The sequence below is a fragment of the Episyrphus balteatus genome, chromosome 1 (assembly GCF_945859705.1).
Source record: "Episyrphus balteatus chromosome 1, idEpiBalt1.1, whole genome shotgun sequence".
Taxonomy (NCBI): Eukaryota; Metazoa; Arthropoda; class Insecta; order Diptera; family Syrphidae; genus Episyrphus; species Episyrphus balteatus.
In genome coordinates, this window is record NC_079134.1 from 154,777,120 (window position 1) to 154,794,731 (window position 17,612).

Here is a 17,612-nt window from a genome sequence, read left to right on the forward strand (position 1 = left end):
TAAAAAATCTTTCTTTTTTATAGAATTTTATCTATTCACATTCATTTGTTTAAAACTGTTTAGAAAAAAAGTCGATTAAACGCGAGTTATTAATTTTGTCCAGCTAGATTCGTGATTGGCCACACTGTGTGGCGGGGGAAAGCTGAAAAAGAAACTTGCGGTACCAACATTTTTGAAATCAGGGGATTTTTTATGATTTTTTGGTGTATCATTTATTGGGGTAATACCTAGCAAAACGCCAAAAGTTGATTTTTGACTGCACTTTGGATGCGTCTGGCAGAGGGAAGGCTGAAAAATAGCTGGCTCAAACTTATATTTTCTAGACCTAGAATAGACATAGAATATTAATTTGTTACCATCATACGGTTATACCTAACGGAAAAGAAGTAATCAGGGTTTTTATTAGAAAAATGCACTTAAAAATGCTTTAAAGCGGTCTGGCGGGGGGAAAGCTGAAAAAGAAACTTGCGGTACCCACAGATTCGAAATCAGGGGATTTTTTATGATTTTTTGGTGTATCATTTATTCGGTTACACCAAAACGCCAAAAATTGATTTTTTGCTGCACTTTAACTGCGTCTGGCAAGAGAAAGCTGAAAAAGATCACTGCCAGACTTGTACCGTTGACATACTGTGGTGCATATCTAGATATGTGCACACTCGAATTTCGGTTATATCAAAACTGCCAAAATATGCTGCCGGCTCTCGGTCTAATAGGAGTTTCACGAAAAATTAATTTATTAAACGTAGCCAAATTATGCATAGAGAGAAATACTTTAAAATAGCCGATTTTAATCGTCTTTAACTGAAAAAAAAAACAACTTAATAAAATGGTACGCTGCTGAAGCGAGACAAAAAAATTTAAAGTCTTCAAAGTCAACAGCGAGCATGTTGACGAAAAAATTCTACTATGTCAAAATAAAAATAATAAAAATACAAATAAAAAAATTCAAGATAAACATCAGAAAGTAAGTTTTAAAAACAAAAACAAAAAATTATTTCCGTTCTAGATCTTAATGTTCTATTTTTGTGGGGAAACTCTTGTTTCGCTTCAGCTGCGTACAAGGCTTTAAGAACAATTTGTCTGCTCTGACGGATGTCTCCAAATGGTGGTTATTTATTAACAGTAAAATAAAAAAAAATAAAGGATTGAAGCTTTTAATCATCCAAAGCCTTTAATCGTCTGATTTAAAAAAAATTAAAATAGCGATTAACTCGTTACTCGCTAGTAAAAATAAAAACATGTTACACGGCAACGCAACACCAAAATGACATCTTTCAAAAAATTCCCCAATTTCCAAATCACAACCAACTTCATTCTCTTGTAATTTCTTGTTTATTGTTGACAGATATAATAAATGAGAGAAAATAGAAGGAAAATAAAAAAAGTTGGTGGTTCACAATTGGAAAAAAGAAAGAAAATTTTTATAAAATCCAAAAAATATACAAATTAAACAACAAAATAAATGAAAAATAAACTCATTATAAACAAGTTTTTTAGTTTTTCCTTATAAAAAAACCTTTCATTTGTATTATGTTGACGCACAAAGGTTGTCAAGGGGCCCGTAAGAAAATGCAGGTAAATAAAATAGAAAAAGACTACCTACAAAAAAAAAAATAAATTCGCAATTTGTATATTCGGTAAAATAAAAAAACTTTCAACTAAACCTCACAATTGTGCATCAAAATGCAACGCAAAAAGCTTGAAAATTTAATTAATTTCCTTTTGTAAAAGTAAATTAGAAAGCTAATTTAATTTAGAACTGAAATTTCCTTTTTTTTTGCATTGGTCAATCAATATAAGCAAAATGCGACGAAACCTGTGACCCACACGGCTTCGAGTCGAGTCGAATTATGATGCCATTGAATGTGGGTGCTCCCCTGTCATTTTGAATGTTTTTTTTCTATTTTTTTGGGGAGGCTTTCATGTTTTTTTTTTTTTTTATTTGATTAAAATTCCCTTGAGGGGACATTTAAAAAAGTTCATGAGAATCATTTCTACTTTTTTTTTGTTTCTTCTATTTCGTTTGTTTGATTAAAATTAATTCAAGGTATCATTTGTCATACGAGATGCCGAAGAGAAGCAACACCGGAATGGAGTCAATGCACTGCAGTTGGATCAAAATAATGGAAAACTTTATTCTGCTGGTATGTTTTTTTTTTTTTAGTTTGATGAGGATTGATTTTGCACTTTAATAGAAAGGAATGTTTTAATCGTTTGATCCTCTTTTTATATTGTTTCTTGCAGGCAGAGATGCTATTATCAGAGTATGGAATACAAAAGAAACTGAATCACAAAATAAATATATCAAAAGTATGGAACATCACAACGATTGGGTCAACGACATAGTCTTGTGCTGCAATGGAAGAAATTGTAAGTTGAAACTGTTTCTTAAAATTGAAAAATACATAGTTCGTAAATTATTTTTTTTAAAAGTGTTTGTAAACCTTTCTACCTAGAATTCAAAAGCTTTTTTCATTTTTGACACTCATTTAAAGCTGAATTGAAACAATTCGTCGAACGGAACAATTCCACGGCTCTCATATTTATTGTCTTTTGCAAACATCCTAATCTGCTTGTTTGCTATAAATACCAGTAAGCGATTAGGTTTTGTCGGGTCAAATAAAATTCCGTATTGACGAAGTGTCTCACGATAAGTCAAACTGATGGGTCCAAATGAGCTAAACCGGGACGAAACGCTTAGTTTTTATATGGACTAAAGGCAGTAAAAAGCTATATTAAAACAAGTTAAATTCCTTAATCTAGTCAGTTCGATTTCTAGACCAGAAGCTAAGGAACGACAAATACTCGTCAAGCAAATATGTACTTTGGTTTTCGTACACTCCGCGTATACCAGTTATCTTGACTGCTGAAGTTTCAGCCTTCTGACCAAGTCAATTTCACTGTGAATTGCATAATTGAATTTTTTCATTCACTCTCTTAGACAATAAAGTGAAATGATAAATTTATCATTAAATTTAAACTGTGGAAAGTTTTATCATCAAACTTATAAATGAACCAAAATAGGCCCCTGTACACTGAACCGAGCTTCACTCGAAAAATTGTTCCCTTAAATCAAAGAAAGCCATATAATTTGAATCAACTCTTGTCAATGCCCATCCTATTAACTTAAACTTCCTTACATCATCTTCATCATCCCAATTAAAATAATGGTTTAGATTTTTGAATACATTTAACTAAGGAAAAAGACTGCTTTTCAGAAAGCTTACAAAAATTGCGTCCATTTCTTGATCAAAAGCACTTTATTATAGTAGGAACAAGGTTATTTAGCTCGTTCCTTTAAACAGAGGACAAGAACATTGAACATTGAATATGTTTACGCTTCATAGGTTATTACCGCAAATCTTTGAATGTTGCGAAAAAAGACCGAAAATGCCCCATGAAAGAGCACGGGCTATTGACTCTCAACCACGTAAAACCACGCATTCAAGTAATTAATTTGCAAGAATGTAAGAATCTACAATTTAACGCAAAGTCCGAACGGCTTAGCATTAGCAGATATACACTTTTCATGACAATCAAAATTCCTCACAATAGGCAGTACCCCTGACCAATTTTTTTTTTTTTTTGTAGGTGGTGAAGGCCGGGGTACAAATCCAATACAATACAATAAAACCTCTGGAATCATAGTCCATCGCATTAACCATTGCGTCACTCGGTACTTTAAAAAATGTAGATTGAAGTTGAATTTATAGTAAAAAACTCGTTTTTTTTCTTTTTCTTGCTAAAGTTATCTCATTCTTGTCGCCTATTAATACAACATTAGTTTGCGCAGAGTAGATAACAGTAGATCATTTACTTAAGCTCATTGAAAAAACGGCATATTTTTCTTTAGGTAATATTTAACAGATGAGGTTTTTGTTTCTGCATTCACAGAGATTCAGAAATGTTAGAGACTGAAAAAGTAGCTAAGTGAAATGAAAATAGAAAAAAAATCTTGTCTTCAATTTTTCCTAAAAGTGTCCATTTTTTCGCAAGCCTCAGTTGTTCTTTTAAAAAGAAATCGATTTAAATTCGATTTTTTGTTCTGTCAAACATGCTCGAAACATTGTTGACGACAAACGCATTGAGATCGATTTTAATTCGATTTTTTTTTTTCAAAGGAATTCGACATAAGTCTCTCTGCACTTCCCCGATTCTGAGCGGTTCATGTTACTTTTCTTTGTTTTATAAACAAGGGTTTGGCTTACTTCTTTTTTTTAGGCTTGGTGTTACTTCCAAACTTTCTTCAAAGGGCACAACCAAAAAAATCGGCTTTTAAATTTTGTTTGCTTTAGCACTTTTTGAGTCAAGTTTGAAATGTATTGTTGTAAGTTTTGCAATCCAAGCGTCTCTTGTGGCGACATTTTTTAAACATTTCGCCAGTACAAGGCTTTTCGCTAATTTCAAAAATATAAAGGTAGATACATAGATTTAAGTTTTGCGCCAGATTCTTTTATGGATACCATTAAATCATTAATAGCGATTTATTTGTGTTGGAAAGGTTAAGGAAATGTTCTCATTTTTCTTCTTTTTGTTTTTATTATTTTGCAGTGATAAGTGCCAGCTGTGATACAACCGTAAAGGTGTGGAATGCCCACCAAGGCTTCTGTATGTCAACACTAAAAACTCACCGAGATTATGTGCAAGCTTTGGCCTACGCTAAAGACAGAGAACAGGTTCGATTTTCCATTGATTTTTATTTATTCTTTTTGATTTATGATCCATTTTTTGTTTCCATTAAACAAAACTGCAGGTCGCCAGTGCGGGATTAGATAAATCGATCTTTTTATGGGACGTGAATACATTAACAGCCCTGACTGCCAGTAATAACACCGTGTCAAGTGAGTTCGTCTATTATATTTTTAATTCAAAAAAATTGATAAAATTTATTTTTCTATTCAAAATAGCTTCAAATCTTTTGGGATCTCGAGACTCAATATACAGCTTAGCAATGAATCCTTCAGGCACTGTGATTGTTAGTGGATCGACAGAGAATGTCCTACGGATATGGGATCCTCGAATGTGCAAAAAGATGATGAAACTACGAGGTCATGCGGAAAATGTTCGAGCACTAGTCGTGTCGCCCGATGGAACACAAGTTGTTTCAGGCAGTTCCGATGGCACAATCAAGTTGTGGCATTTGGGACAACAGGGTTGCATCCAGACAATAAATGTACACACAGAAGGTGTCTGGGCGTTGCTGATGAGTGAGAATTTCCAATACGTAATATCAGGCAGCCGAGATAAGAAAATTTTCCATACCGAGCTAAGAAATCCCAGCAATAGTGTGCTGGTGTGTGAGGAAAAGGCTCCTGTTTTGAGTTTGTGTTATGACATTGATAAAACCGGCGTCTGGGCTACAACATGGAATTCAGATATTCGATGTTGGAAACTGCCACATCATGACAAAGGCTCACAGAATTCTATACCAGCCGATGCCAGTGGCAAGGGTGTTGAAATTACATGCATTAAGGGTGAGTTGGATGATTCCATATATTATAGTTAAAAATTTTAATTGTCTTTTGTATTTGATAGGTGGAGCAGCAATAAAAAAATCAACTGTGTTAAATGATAAACGGCACATTGTGACAAAAGACACCGAAGATAATGTCTCCATTTATGATGTGCTGCGTGTGGTGAAGAAGGAAGATCTTGGCAAAGTCGACTATGAAGAGGAAATTAAGAAAAGAAATTACAAAGTGTACATTCCAAATTGGTTCACAGTGGATCTCAAAACTGGGGTGAGAATGAATGAATTTTTTTGTTTTGTTCTCGATCCATTAAAATAATACTAGCTATGACGTGCTTCATAGAGGCGTCTAGACAAAGTGCTTTTGCATTTACTTCAAAATTAACAAGTTTCTTCCCAAACGTTATAAAGAACTCTCAATTTTTGTTTCCATTCGCCCTCATTGAGTTATTTTTTCGTTGATACTTTGCTGCAGTAGTTGAAAGAGCTATTTATTAATCCGAGAGCATCCTTGACCTCGATGATCTCTGCAGAAAAAGCATCCTCCGAGAGTTTTCCATCAGATGCAATTGATATAACTGTTGGTTTAAGTCCTTCGTAACTAAATGAACAGCATAAGAGCATCTTACTCAGGAGTTCACTGTAAACTCTCCTCTCACAATATCACATGCGCCAAGGTGCAAAATAAAGAATTTCTCTTATAAGCAATTCACATTTAAATTCCTACTTGGTAGAGTCATCCAAAGTTCAATTCAACGCGAGTTCAGGGACTGCTCTTTCAGCAGCTTTGTTTTTTTTTTTTCCTAGGCTTGAACTCTAATTATTCCTTAATTTTAAAAATTTAGTGCATAGCGTATTAGCCAGTATCACGTTTTTTCTTGTTAGCTCTTCGGTCAGGTATTTTCCTACCTATTAACATAAACTGGGCAATAAATCTGGTTTTATCAGTTATTGAGAGTTTATGCTACCATACCATACAATTAGAATTATTTGTGTATTTATTAAATATCTCCTTGGGTATGCGACAAAGGGTCTTATACCTCAATTTCTTTTTCTGTAAAAAAAAACTGCAATCATCAAGATTTATTCTCAAGTAGTCAAATAATTCAACCACCTCCCCGTCACTCTTCTTAATAAATGTCCTGAAACGTTCTCTTTCCCAGTTTCACAATTATTTAAGTTATCTTTATTCACAATTTCTTTTATAACTCCAATTCACAAAAAAATATGCGAAAATGATATAAAAACTACTATCTAATTGCCAAACATTCGAAATGCAAAATGCAACCGCTCCGAACTTATAAGCTTCCGGTGTTAGCCACTTACACTCCTAGACTACCACTTACCTCAATGAATTCGTGTCCTTTATTCTTTCAAAGGCTTGATGGAGGGTTGAAAGACGATGTTGTCTCCACTGATTTTAGAAATCCTTTGAACAAATTTGCCATATTCTCATACTCTTCAAATTCAACGCTCTTTCTTGCCTTTGAACCTATCCTTTTGAAATGGATATCTTTCTAACTTATGGTGTCGCTTCTTACCCTTTTTACGCTATTTCCGGGGTCATTTAGGTCTCCTCCGCTTCATCTTCACCATGAAACAATCCCATATCTCATTATATGCTAACGATACTAAGTTTTTTAAAACAATATCATCGGTAAATGATTCCAAACTTAACAATCAAACCTTGACAGATTTCAAATTTGATATATTAAAAATTGCCTAATTGACCAATTTTTTGCTGGGAACCAACTCTACATATCCTCATACTGCTTCTCATTTACCCAAAAAAAAAAAAAAAACAGAACATAGCACGAAACAGATGCATACGCTCTACTTAAGTTCCAAAAAAATCTCTAACGTTTACATTTATCCCTCACAAAGCCTATGCCTCTCTGACAGAACTTTAGTTGCTCCATAATGTATTCTTCATTCTTAATTATAAGAGGTGTCTACATTTTTTAATTTAGAGTCTATTAATGCCGTAAATTAACAAAAGTCGAAAAACATGGACGATTAGGTCTTCGAAGGTAGGACAGCATCTCACTGCAACAAAACTCTAGGAGTAAAAATAAATCGAACTCTTTGTAGAAAAGTTGTATGTTCATATAAATCATTATCTACCAAATTCCTACAACTCATGTCATAACCAAAAAAAAAAAAATTAACTTACTAACAAAACATTTTTTCTATCAAATACATTATAGATGCCAACAATTGTCCTAGGACAAGATGAGGTTGATTGTTTTGCAGCCTGGGTATCCATAGAAGCTGGTCTTCCTGAATTGGCTGAACCAACATCAGATATAAAAGTAAAATCTATTAAATCACCATTTTACTCTTGAAATCAACTATTATTGAAATTTTTAGATAAATTATGGAAAACTACTTTTGGAAGCATTACTGGAATATTGGAGACCACCGCATAGTTTACCTGCAGATGAATTAGATTCAGATATCAAGGGTAATGGTTATTTTCAAGTTCCAAAACATACACCTGTTATATTTAGGTAAGTTTTTAAGGCCCATTTGCTGAAACGAGTCTTAAATATTTATGTGAAACATAAACCCTTAAGTTCTACATTACGGTTTGCACGAACTTCAAACTGTGTCATAAATTCCTCTAAGTTTAACATAACTTAGGGGGAAGAAATAGTAGAACTTAAGCTGTTATGTTCTACCTAGGCACTTTTATTTTATGAAAAAAGCAAGAATGTCGCTCAAAAATTGATGTCGGTAGTACAAAGGACATGAATTATTATCAATTTAATAAAAATAAACTTACATTCATCAACTTAAACCATCCACAGATGGTACAATTTACACCACAGTTTTTTGTATGAGGCACTATTTTGCTGCCATATTTCATTGACTAATTTTGACACACCAGCACATTTACACACACACACGAATAATTTTTGTTTAACCAATTAACACTTATTTTTGGCTCAAATATACTTTTTTACACTTTTATTCCGCAAGATAAAGACACAAACTTGAAAATTTAACGATATTGTTGTATATTAATTGCTAAATTGCTCAAAATCTATGCAAATTATTTGACGTTTCTATTGATTTGACTTTTGAATTTGAAGTTCTCAGCGATTTATATCATGAAAGTAAATCATTGCTAGGTTAAACATAAATATTTTTTAGCAACTTAGAATAAACTAAGTAAAACACAAGAGTTATGTTCGACCTAGCTAAGATGAGAATTTATGACTAGTATGAGCAAATGGGCCTAAATGAATTTATTTGTGTTTTTGGAGTTTTATTAATTTTTATTTCTTTTTTTTCTGTCAAAAATAGTGAAGTTGCTGGTCGAACAACATGTCGCCTACTAGTTCGAGATGCAGCTGGTGAAAATGAAAGCACTGGCTTACATGAAACTGTACCACAATGGGTAACAGATGTTGTTATCGAAAAGAATACTCCTAAATTTATTAAGATATCGTTCTTCCTTACACCACATCCTTCAATGGTTAAACCGGAACGTATTAAAAAAGTAACTTCTTTCATGATTGTGTATTATTTTTTTATTTTATGTAAATTGTATCTTATTTTAGGATCGACTAGTCGCAAATGAATTTATTCAATGTAGAAAAGTGTGCGAGCATGTTTTGGAAAAGGTGCTGGGTGCCGAAACCACACCAAGTGGTGGTAATGCCTCAAACTCATCCCAAAATAGTCAAAGTGATGCCAATTCTGAAGGCTCACAAATTCCACCGGAAGATCGTATTGAATTGCAATGCAATGATGTGGTTAGTAAAACAGATTGTTTCTCTTGAAAGACTTAATCTCATGATTTTTTCTATTTTTTGTTTGTTAAAGGTTGTTGATCCAAACATGGATTTGCGTACAGTTCGCCACTTCATATGGAAGCAATCAGCCGACCTGACTTTCCAATACAAAACCAAGCCAAACTTTAGCTACGACGCTAAGATTTAAAAGAAAACAAAAATTCATTTAAGAACATCAAACCTCAGTTATACACTCATAAGAGAAAATATATAAAAAAAAGAAAGAAATTGTTTCCGCGGTACAAATAAACACATCAATTCAGATGAAAATGTTGGGGGTACATTGATGTCCCCTAAAAAAAGAAGGATAACCTTGAAGCCAGAACTAAAGCTTAGAACGATGGCATATTATTATTATTATCAAATCACCCTCCCTATACCCTTTTGTTGTTGTTAATAAGTTTAAAATCATTGTAATCTTGTTTATTTTTCTTTTCTTTTTATTTCTCAACTAAAAAAGTCAATGGATTTTGAAAGTTCGTTAAAGTTGAGATTATTCTTTTATTTTATCAGCTTATTTTTTTTCAGAAAAAAATGATTTTTTAAAAATCTACGCCAAGCTTGAATTTTTTTATTTAATTTGTTTGTTCTAATGAACTTGTGTTGTCGTTGTAATTTTTTTTTTTCGTTTTGTTTTCCTAGACTGCATTGTAAACTAACATTCTGCCAATATATCCTATAGACTAACTCAAACATTAAGAACCAAAAAACCTTATAATCTAAATCAAAAACATAACAAAAACTTTTTCGTTCTTTAAAAAAAAAAGCAAACAAACAAATTAAAAAACAATGATCTATATGTCTTTTTAAGTTTAATACAATTTCTGTTTGTTGTTATTATTCCCATAAAACATAAAAAAAAAACAAATCTATTATACTCTTCATTTAAGTTGTTATTATAAAACAAATCAAAAAAAAATATAAACTCCAGTATTTCATTATTCCAATACATATTTTATCAAAAAATTAATACAAAAAAAAACAAAAACTATGCAAAAACCAAACCTGATTTAACAAAACAAAAAAGAATGTGAAAGTTAATAGCATTTAACATTTTTCAGTTGAAGAAAACAAAAAAACAAAATATCATAAATGTCATTCTCGAAGAGTGTACATAATACACTTAAAAAAAAGAAAACAAAAATATTTAATAATTTAATAAACAAAAACAAAAAGCTATGAAATTAATACAAATGAAAAAAAAAGAACTTAAAAAAGTTTATAAAAAAAATAATGGTTGTTTCATTTTTTTAGATGAAGAAAAGACATATTTTTATCCTATTTGGTGGGGGTATAGCGTATAGGGGGAAGTTGAAACTTAACAGACTTATAATTCATATGACTGAGACCCCCCCCCCCCCCTTTAGCTCAAAAAGACAAAAATTACCAAAACCTATTTTTTTTTTTAATAAAATATTTTACTTAATTTCATGAGTAAGAAATTTGGTAAAATATTTTCATTTTATTACTTTACTCATTTTTTCAGATTGATAACCCACGAAAAAAAATCTTTGCTCTCTTCTCGCCTTTTCAAGATTATTTACGAAAAAGAATCAAAATTAAAACGGAAATTTTATTTGTTTCTAATTTTTTGGCTGCGAAATGATCTGCCGACTTGAATTGAACATGGATTTTTTTAAACATACAAAATCGGCCATGCGAGGTATCATTCGTTGGAGCGACAATTTGATTTAATACGAATCGGACGGTTTTTACCTGGCGTACAGATTATACTAGATAGAAAAATCGCTGATAAAATATTTGAAAGATATATAATTGAAAGTGGGCACTACAAAAGGATTTTTAGAAATTCAAAGATTTAATAGGGTAAATATGGGTAAAACGACATTGCAAAAAAGTGGCTATTTTCTAAACGAAAAGTCGTAGAGAGTTGAACTTTGTTTTAATCGATAGATACATTTATTTTAAGGTTGAGAGAGGTATTGAAAAATTTCAAAACCAAGTTATTAATGTTATTTTTTTTCAATGAAAACATGTGGTAGACCTTCGAAAAGTGATTTGAAATTTGAAAGATGCCACTGGAAAGCTTATGAAAAAAAAATTAGGCTCCTCCTCCTATTTTTTGGCGCTGCGTTTTGAAATATGAATTTTTGAAAAACTTCTATTTTATTTAGGGTTGTTTTATTTTTAGGAATTTTTTTTTTTAATAAAATTACCTTAAACAAAGTTGAAAACACAGGGAGATCTTCGAAAGTGAATAACTTTTCGCCCGGAACTCACTCATAGGAAAAAAAATGAAATTAAATTTTTCCGGGTGGAATCTTGTTCACGTGACACTCACGATAGGGCTGATTATGTTTCTTATCTCGAACTGAATTTTTGTTTTGGAATCCTGAACCTATCTTACATTAATAATATTCCAAGAAAAGACATACAAAATCTGCATTGTCAAATGTCAATGCTTCTAACGGAAAATATATTTTACAATCTCTACATTAGATATGACCGAAAAAACGCCTTGCATCATCTCTTCTTCTAAAATAAAGTAATTTCGAAAAGAATAATTAAACATTGTGGTATTCAATTTTTTAAAATTTTTATTTATTTTACCTACTAAATCACAATACTTATAGACAATTAACTTAATTTTCTAAATTTATAAAAGCACCTCTTGGTTTTTTATTTATTTAGTGTCAGTTATTGTAAAACATTAAAAACTCCAAATTGCCCGTACTTCGTCTAAATGCCAAAACCTGTTTAAATATTGATATCAAATCGTCTTTCAATACTCTTGGAAGATCATATTGTTCAATTGTTTCCTCGGAACGACAATTCATTTCCCTAACAATATGCCAAAGCATATTTTCTCTCAATGTTCTAAGTGGAAAATGTACAGTTAGAACTTTTCTAGCTGATACCAAAACACCCGGATCCCGGGGATGTCTCATAAAATAAGGTTCCGCTACATAAACTGACTGATTTAAAACCTTCATGCGTTCGCCATTGTAGGCGTCTCTAAAAGTCCATGCATGTGATCGAAATGTATTGACTTCAACTGCTCCACGTGGACGCAGACGTTGGAAGACTTTTGGTGTGCCATTATAATCTAACCAATATATCGTTATATTTCGTGATGTGCCATTGACAAACATTAAAAACGATTTTTCTGTGGAATCTATTGAACGTATTTTTTCATTTGAATTTGCACTTCCGTCTTCCATGTTCCATATCAAGTCCATTATTATTAGTTTAACTGTGTATACATAGATGGCAGTTGTGATGCAAAGAAGAAGTTTTTCGTTTGACAGTTCTTCTTTTTCTACTCATTGTGAATGTGTCAACATAGCCAACAGGAAAAAAAAATTGAAACGAAAAAGTTGGAAAAAATTGAAATGGCTGTTTGTATATCAATTATTGGAAAAGATGTAAGATTTTTATGTCTAATAAAAGTGTATTTGATTAACTTACTTATTAACGAATCGATATGATGTTAAAAATAGTGAATTTGGGTGGAAATGACCGATTTTTAAACGATAACAAAAGTGTAAAAAATTGATGCTGTTTTTCTTGACATTCCTTCACGGTCGCGATGACATTTTGAGAAAAAGAGCGAGAAAGTATGATGTATTGAAGTGATTGTTTACATTTTGTTTTCATTGTTATTTTATGGCTTATTTGTGTTATTTTGTTTATTTGTTTAACTTGAAATCATTTATACTTAAATTTCTCATAAAGAAGATATCATTCTACAATTAAATTAATTAAGATGAATCATTTTGGGGAGGAAATTAGTTTATAATTCGTTTAGAAAGGTTGTCATTTTGATGACAGCTGTTAGTAAATATGCACTACCTTGCCGACGTTTAAAAATTCGTTCACAGGGTGTAACAAAGTTTTTTTTAAGAAAATATTTTTTTTATATATTATATTTTTTTAAGTGAGTTTCTTTTACAGAATGCACCTTTGTACTTGGCGACAACTGACTTGGACAAAGAGCTAGAACTTCAATATCAAGTTCATGCGGCTTTAGATGTTGTAGAAGAAAAATGCTTACCAACACCAAAAGCTACTCCTGAATCTAAAGAACTGTATTTGGGGCTTTTATATACAACAGAAACTCATAAAATGTAATTTATTTAAATTTTTTAGGTCCAATTTATTCACACTCCATTAAAAGTCGCCATTTAAAAAGGGAAATTTTAAAATTTGAATGCGATTTGACAGTTTTCAAATTTTTAATGGAGATTTTAAATATAATGTAGATTGAATAAATTGGGCCTAAGAATCAGTTGTACAAGAATGGTTAAAGTTTAGTTCAGATTTTTAATCCAGCGATTTAACTGTGGTTCATCTGTGGTTAGCTTGTACTTAGCTATTTTTGGACCAGAATTAAATTTTAGCTATTTCGTTGATATAAGAGTATAAAAATTGCTAAACGAATTTTTCAAATATTTGTACAACTGAACTTAATATATCTACTGTATAATCCTTTTAATCTAATTGCCTCTCACAGCTATGGATTTGTGACAAATACTAAAATTAAATTCATAATCGTTGTTGACTCTGGGAATATTGCTTTAAGAGAAAATGAAGTTAGATCGGTAAGTACATTGATTTAAGTGTCCAATCAGTTTTTTATTTAATTTTTTTTAAATTTTGGTAGATGTTCCGAAATCTCCAAATTTTGTACACCGATGCTGTCTGTAATCCATTTTATGCTCCTGGAGAGCAACTTACTTCCAGGTAAAAAAAAATAATTTGATTAAATAAAAAAAATATATTAAATAGTTAAATTTTAAAATTTTACAGAAAATTCGACAAAACTGTACGAAATATAATGAGCGGAAATTCATAAAAGTTATAGTTTAAGATAACGTTAATTTGTATGAATCATAAAATAAATTATTAAAAAAATGAATGGAATAAGAATTTTGTTTTGAAATAAAAAAAAAATATTCAAATCTATGTGATTTTGGGATTTTTCAAATGAACATAATCTAAAATTATAGGCGCAAAGTAATAAAAAAAAACTATGGCTCTTAGTAATAGACCTGCATTTAGCGAAAATTCGATTTTAACAAAAATAAAACATACATACCAACATACCTACATTTCATTTCAAAATTAAAAAGTGCTATCATTTTAATATCGACTTAGTTATAGGTGAACTGCTTCTAAGCCAATTCTAAGTTTAGAAGTTAGATGTATGTTTTATTACATACTATTTATTTATTTTTGTTAAAATCGAGTTTTGCTAAATTCGGGTCTATTAATAAGGGCCACATTTTTCGGCTGGAGGTAACAAAGTTTTCTTGGTTTTGGTTTCTTATTTAAGTATTCATGAATATATCGTATCACATTAATCAGCCCTATTCTGAATGAAAACTCCCGGGCAATCGCGTTTAATAATTAAATTCAAAGCTCATTTGACATTTCACTTAATTCTACATATGTCACTTAACCAATAACCAATTAAATAGTCATTTTTAAGGTTAACGCTTGCTTACATTTTAATCGAGTGTTAGCCTTTAAGCTGACTTTTAAATTTGTTTTTGATATAGTGAAATAATTTGGAACTCAGATAAATATTAACGTGAGTTTTAAATTTGATAGAGCCCTATCTATGCATGTCACTTTATTTATATAACCCTGATTTTTTTTTTTTTTTCAAATAGATAATTGAAGAAAGGTTAGGTCATTTTTCACAAATTAATTCACCAACAAGTCAAGCTACGTAAAAATAAAAAGATTCTGAAATTTGGTTTTGTTTTTTCTTTTTCTTATTTCTCGAAAACGACAAGACATTTCTTCTTCTAGTTTTCTGTTTTTGACTAAAGACTAAAAGGAGTAGGTATAGTATTTTTCAACACAAATTAGTAGGGTAAGGCGAGTAGGTTATGACACGTTAACGGATATTGTTAAAAATTAAGAACTTCCTTTTATAAATAGCCATCTTTTTACATAAAATGCTTTTTATTAAGGTTTAAGCTCATTCAAAAACAAATTTTAGTAAGTAAATTACTACCCATATCAAAGTTTATTGTAAATTAGTAAATAAAGAAAAAGTGACGAAACATCCTACCTTGTAGGAGGTTCCGACTTTTAAGTAGGAGGTTTCATCATGCCATAGGAGGTTCCGTCAGTTCGAAAAATTACTTATCGACGAATCACCAGGAACATAAGAAATTCAAATTAGGGGTCTCTTTGGCTAACCATACAATAGGTGGGAACTCGTAACCTTTATTGGGTTCTAAAAAAAATGAATGAGGAGTCTGAAAAATTCAATCTCAAGAACTCTAGCTAGTTGTGCTTATTTGCTTTGCAAAAATTAATTTTTTACTCCTACGAGTAAATTTTTGTTCCAATTTTAAATTAAAAAGGTGCTCTTTAAGTTTGCTTAAGCCAATTGAGAAATTAAAAAAAAATATCTTTTTCTAATTTGCTTTGTCATTTGAACGTTTTTTAAAATATTCAAGTAAAAAAAGGGGCTCCGGTGAAAAAAACGCTCCACAAAGTCAGTTTTAAATCTTTCTTCATTGGTAAATCGAACCAGAAGTGCACTTATTAAACTTTAAATTGAAATAAAAACTGGCCGAAACAAGGTACAAAATGTTGAATACCTAAGGTAAACAAAAATAAAAGGAAACTTACATTTTCTTACAAAGAAAAATAAAGAGCAAAGGGGCCCAAATTTAGTTTTTCTCCGGGACCCCAGCAGCTAAACGTAGCCTCTGCTTCTAGCATGGCTAACTTATCAAATGTCTTCTCAGGATAAGGATACCTACTTTTTTATTTTTGTGTTATTTTCACTGAAAGGTTATACAGGTTTTAATATGAAAAAAAAGCTAAAACGTACTATAAGAATAAAATAAGGATGTTCCTACATTTTGACTAAACCTCCTACGCAAAACATGCCGAAACCTCCTTCAACACAAGACAATTAATAAATTTATTTAGAAAATTTACACATTGATATTCACGTTAAATGATTACAATTATTAGAACACTATTATTTACCTAATTTATTTATCAACAAATCGCATTCAAAATCTTAAAACAAAAAAAAGTATCGCTTAAGAACTTACCAAGAAAAATTACATCTGCACTTCACAAAAAACAAAATACGAAATAATTTGTTCCGCAATTACAGTAATTGAACAGAATAAAGGAAAATAAAATGGTATACTTCGAAGCGTTAAATATATGTAGGTAGTAATCGTTTCAATCAAATGTAAAGGAAGGGAGAAATTTGAGTTTGATGAAACCTCCTACATGTCGAGACCTCCTCGCCTTACCCTACTTAAATTACATAAAATCTTGAAAAAAACTTGTTTTTTTTTTTTTTTAATTTTGAGTTTAAAAATAATTTTTTCGAAAACATCTTTATTTAGAAACAAAATGAAATAAAAAAATTTGCTTTACAAAAAGGTACATTATGTTAATAAATATAACAAGTAACTGTGAGTGTAACCGTTGATTTTTAATAATTTTTGTCCCCCTCCCCCTTCCTTAACGATTTTTTTTATCTCAATCCAACCTAAACGGTGGAGCTTTTTTTTTGGCAAACCACTGATGAATAACCCAGTAATAAAAGTTTCTTACATTTTTCAAAAAAAAATTGGTATGCTATTTTTAAGAAAATCAGCACTTCAAAACAAATTACCAACAAATTGATCAAACCATTTTCAAAAAATTTCATTTTCAAAGAAAAAAAAAAATTTCGAAAATTTTACTTACTTTTCAGTTTACGGTTGCTAAAAAAATCGAATAAATCCTTAACTAATAATTCAGTTCCTTAAATAAATTTTGATCAAAATCTTAAGAGCCGTTTTTAATAAAATGCAATTCTCGAATCTTGTTTAGATGGCAGAGATTTAAATTTTATTTTTGGGACCAATATGATACCGTTAATGTTGGTCCCAAAAATAAAATTTGAAGGACCCCGCATTATTTTTATGAAAAAGTGGTTTCAGTCAAACTCTCCAATATTTCGCACAGAGCTTGCTTTTGACATCCTGAACAAATATTTCATATAGGTCACACGTCACAACAAAATCGTATGACCAGATTTTGAGTTATTGGTCAAAAATAGTGTACCCCTTCGTACACTTGTTGTGGCATACCTTTACTCATGTTAACGATAATTTCTCTGTTAAAACTAACGTTTATCTTGGTTGAAGTAAATATCCTTGTATAACTGCGTTTAAAAATTGTTGATATCTTTTTTGGTTGCTCAGATATTAATTTTTGAAGGCTGATCGTTTTTTCTTGTCCATGATTATTTTTGACTTTGAGGGCAATTTCTTTGAGAAATACATACATACATCTTCGCAATAGCTAAAATCGCACCCCCCCCCTGCATTCGCCCCTGCCTCCCT

The 17,612-nt window shown here is 31.1% G+C and overlaps 3 protein-coding genes across 3 annotated transcripts; 2 read left to right on the plus strand and 1 right to left on the minus strand.

Annotated features, from left to right (window-relative positions):
- Positions 1-1,336: 1,336 nt before the first annotated feature.
- Positions 1,337-9,813, plus strand: LOC129905714 (WD repeat-containing protein 48 homolog). The gene is made up of 12 exons (XM_055981255.1): positions 1,337-1,578; positions 2,051-2,147; positions 2,248-2,373; positions 4,555-4,679; positions 4,757-4,844; positions 4,911-5,477; positions 5,539-5,744; positions 7,681-7,785; positions 7,844-7,983; positions 8,783-8,978; positions 9,040-9,234; positions 9,305-9,813. Exons 1-12 carry the CDS (start codon positions 1,534-1,536, stop codon positions 9,419-9,421), a joined length of 2,007 nt encoding a protein of 668 aa, XP_055837230.1. The 5' UTR covers positions 1,337-1,533; the 3' UTR covers positions 9,422-9,813.
- Positions 9,814-11,813: 2,000 nt separating this feature from the next.
- Positions 11,814-12,927, minus strand: LOC129921348 (protein Vhl). The gene is made up of 2 exons (XM_056003146.1): positions 12,703-12,927; positions 11,814-12,553 (listed from the first exon to the last, which is right to left on the minus strand). The coding sequence occupies exon 2, from the start codon at positions 12,471-12,473 to the stop codon at positions 11,928-11,930; it is 546 nt and encodes a 181-aa protein (XP_055859121.1). The 5' UTR covers positions 12,474-12,553; positions 12,703-12,927; the 3' UTR covers positions 11,814-11,927.
- Positions 12,536-14,175, plus strand: LOC129921349 (trafficking protein particle complex subunit 2-like protein). The gene is made up of 5 exons (XM_056003147.1): positions 12,536-12,659; positions 13,189-13,361; positions 13,748-13,835; positions 13,898-13,977; positions 14,044-14,175. Exons 1-5 carry the CDS (start codon positions 12,567-12,569, stop codon positions 14,087-14,089), a joined length of 480 nt encoding a protein of 159 aa, XP_055859122.1. The 5' UTR covers positions 12,536-12,566; the 3' UTR covers positions 14,090-14,175.
- The last annotated feature ends 3,437 nt before the right edge of the window (positions 14,176-17,612 follow it).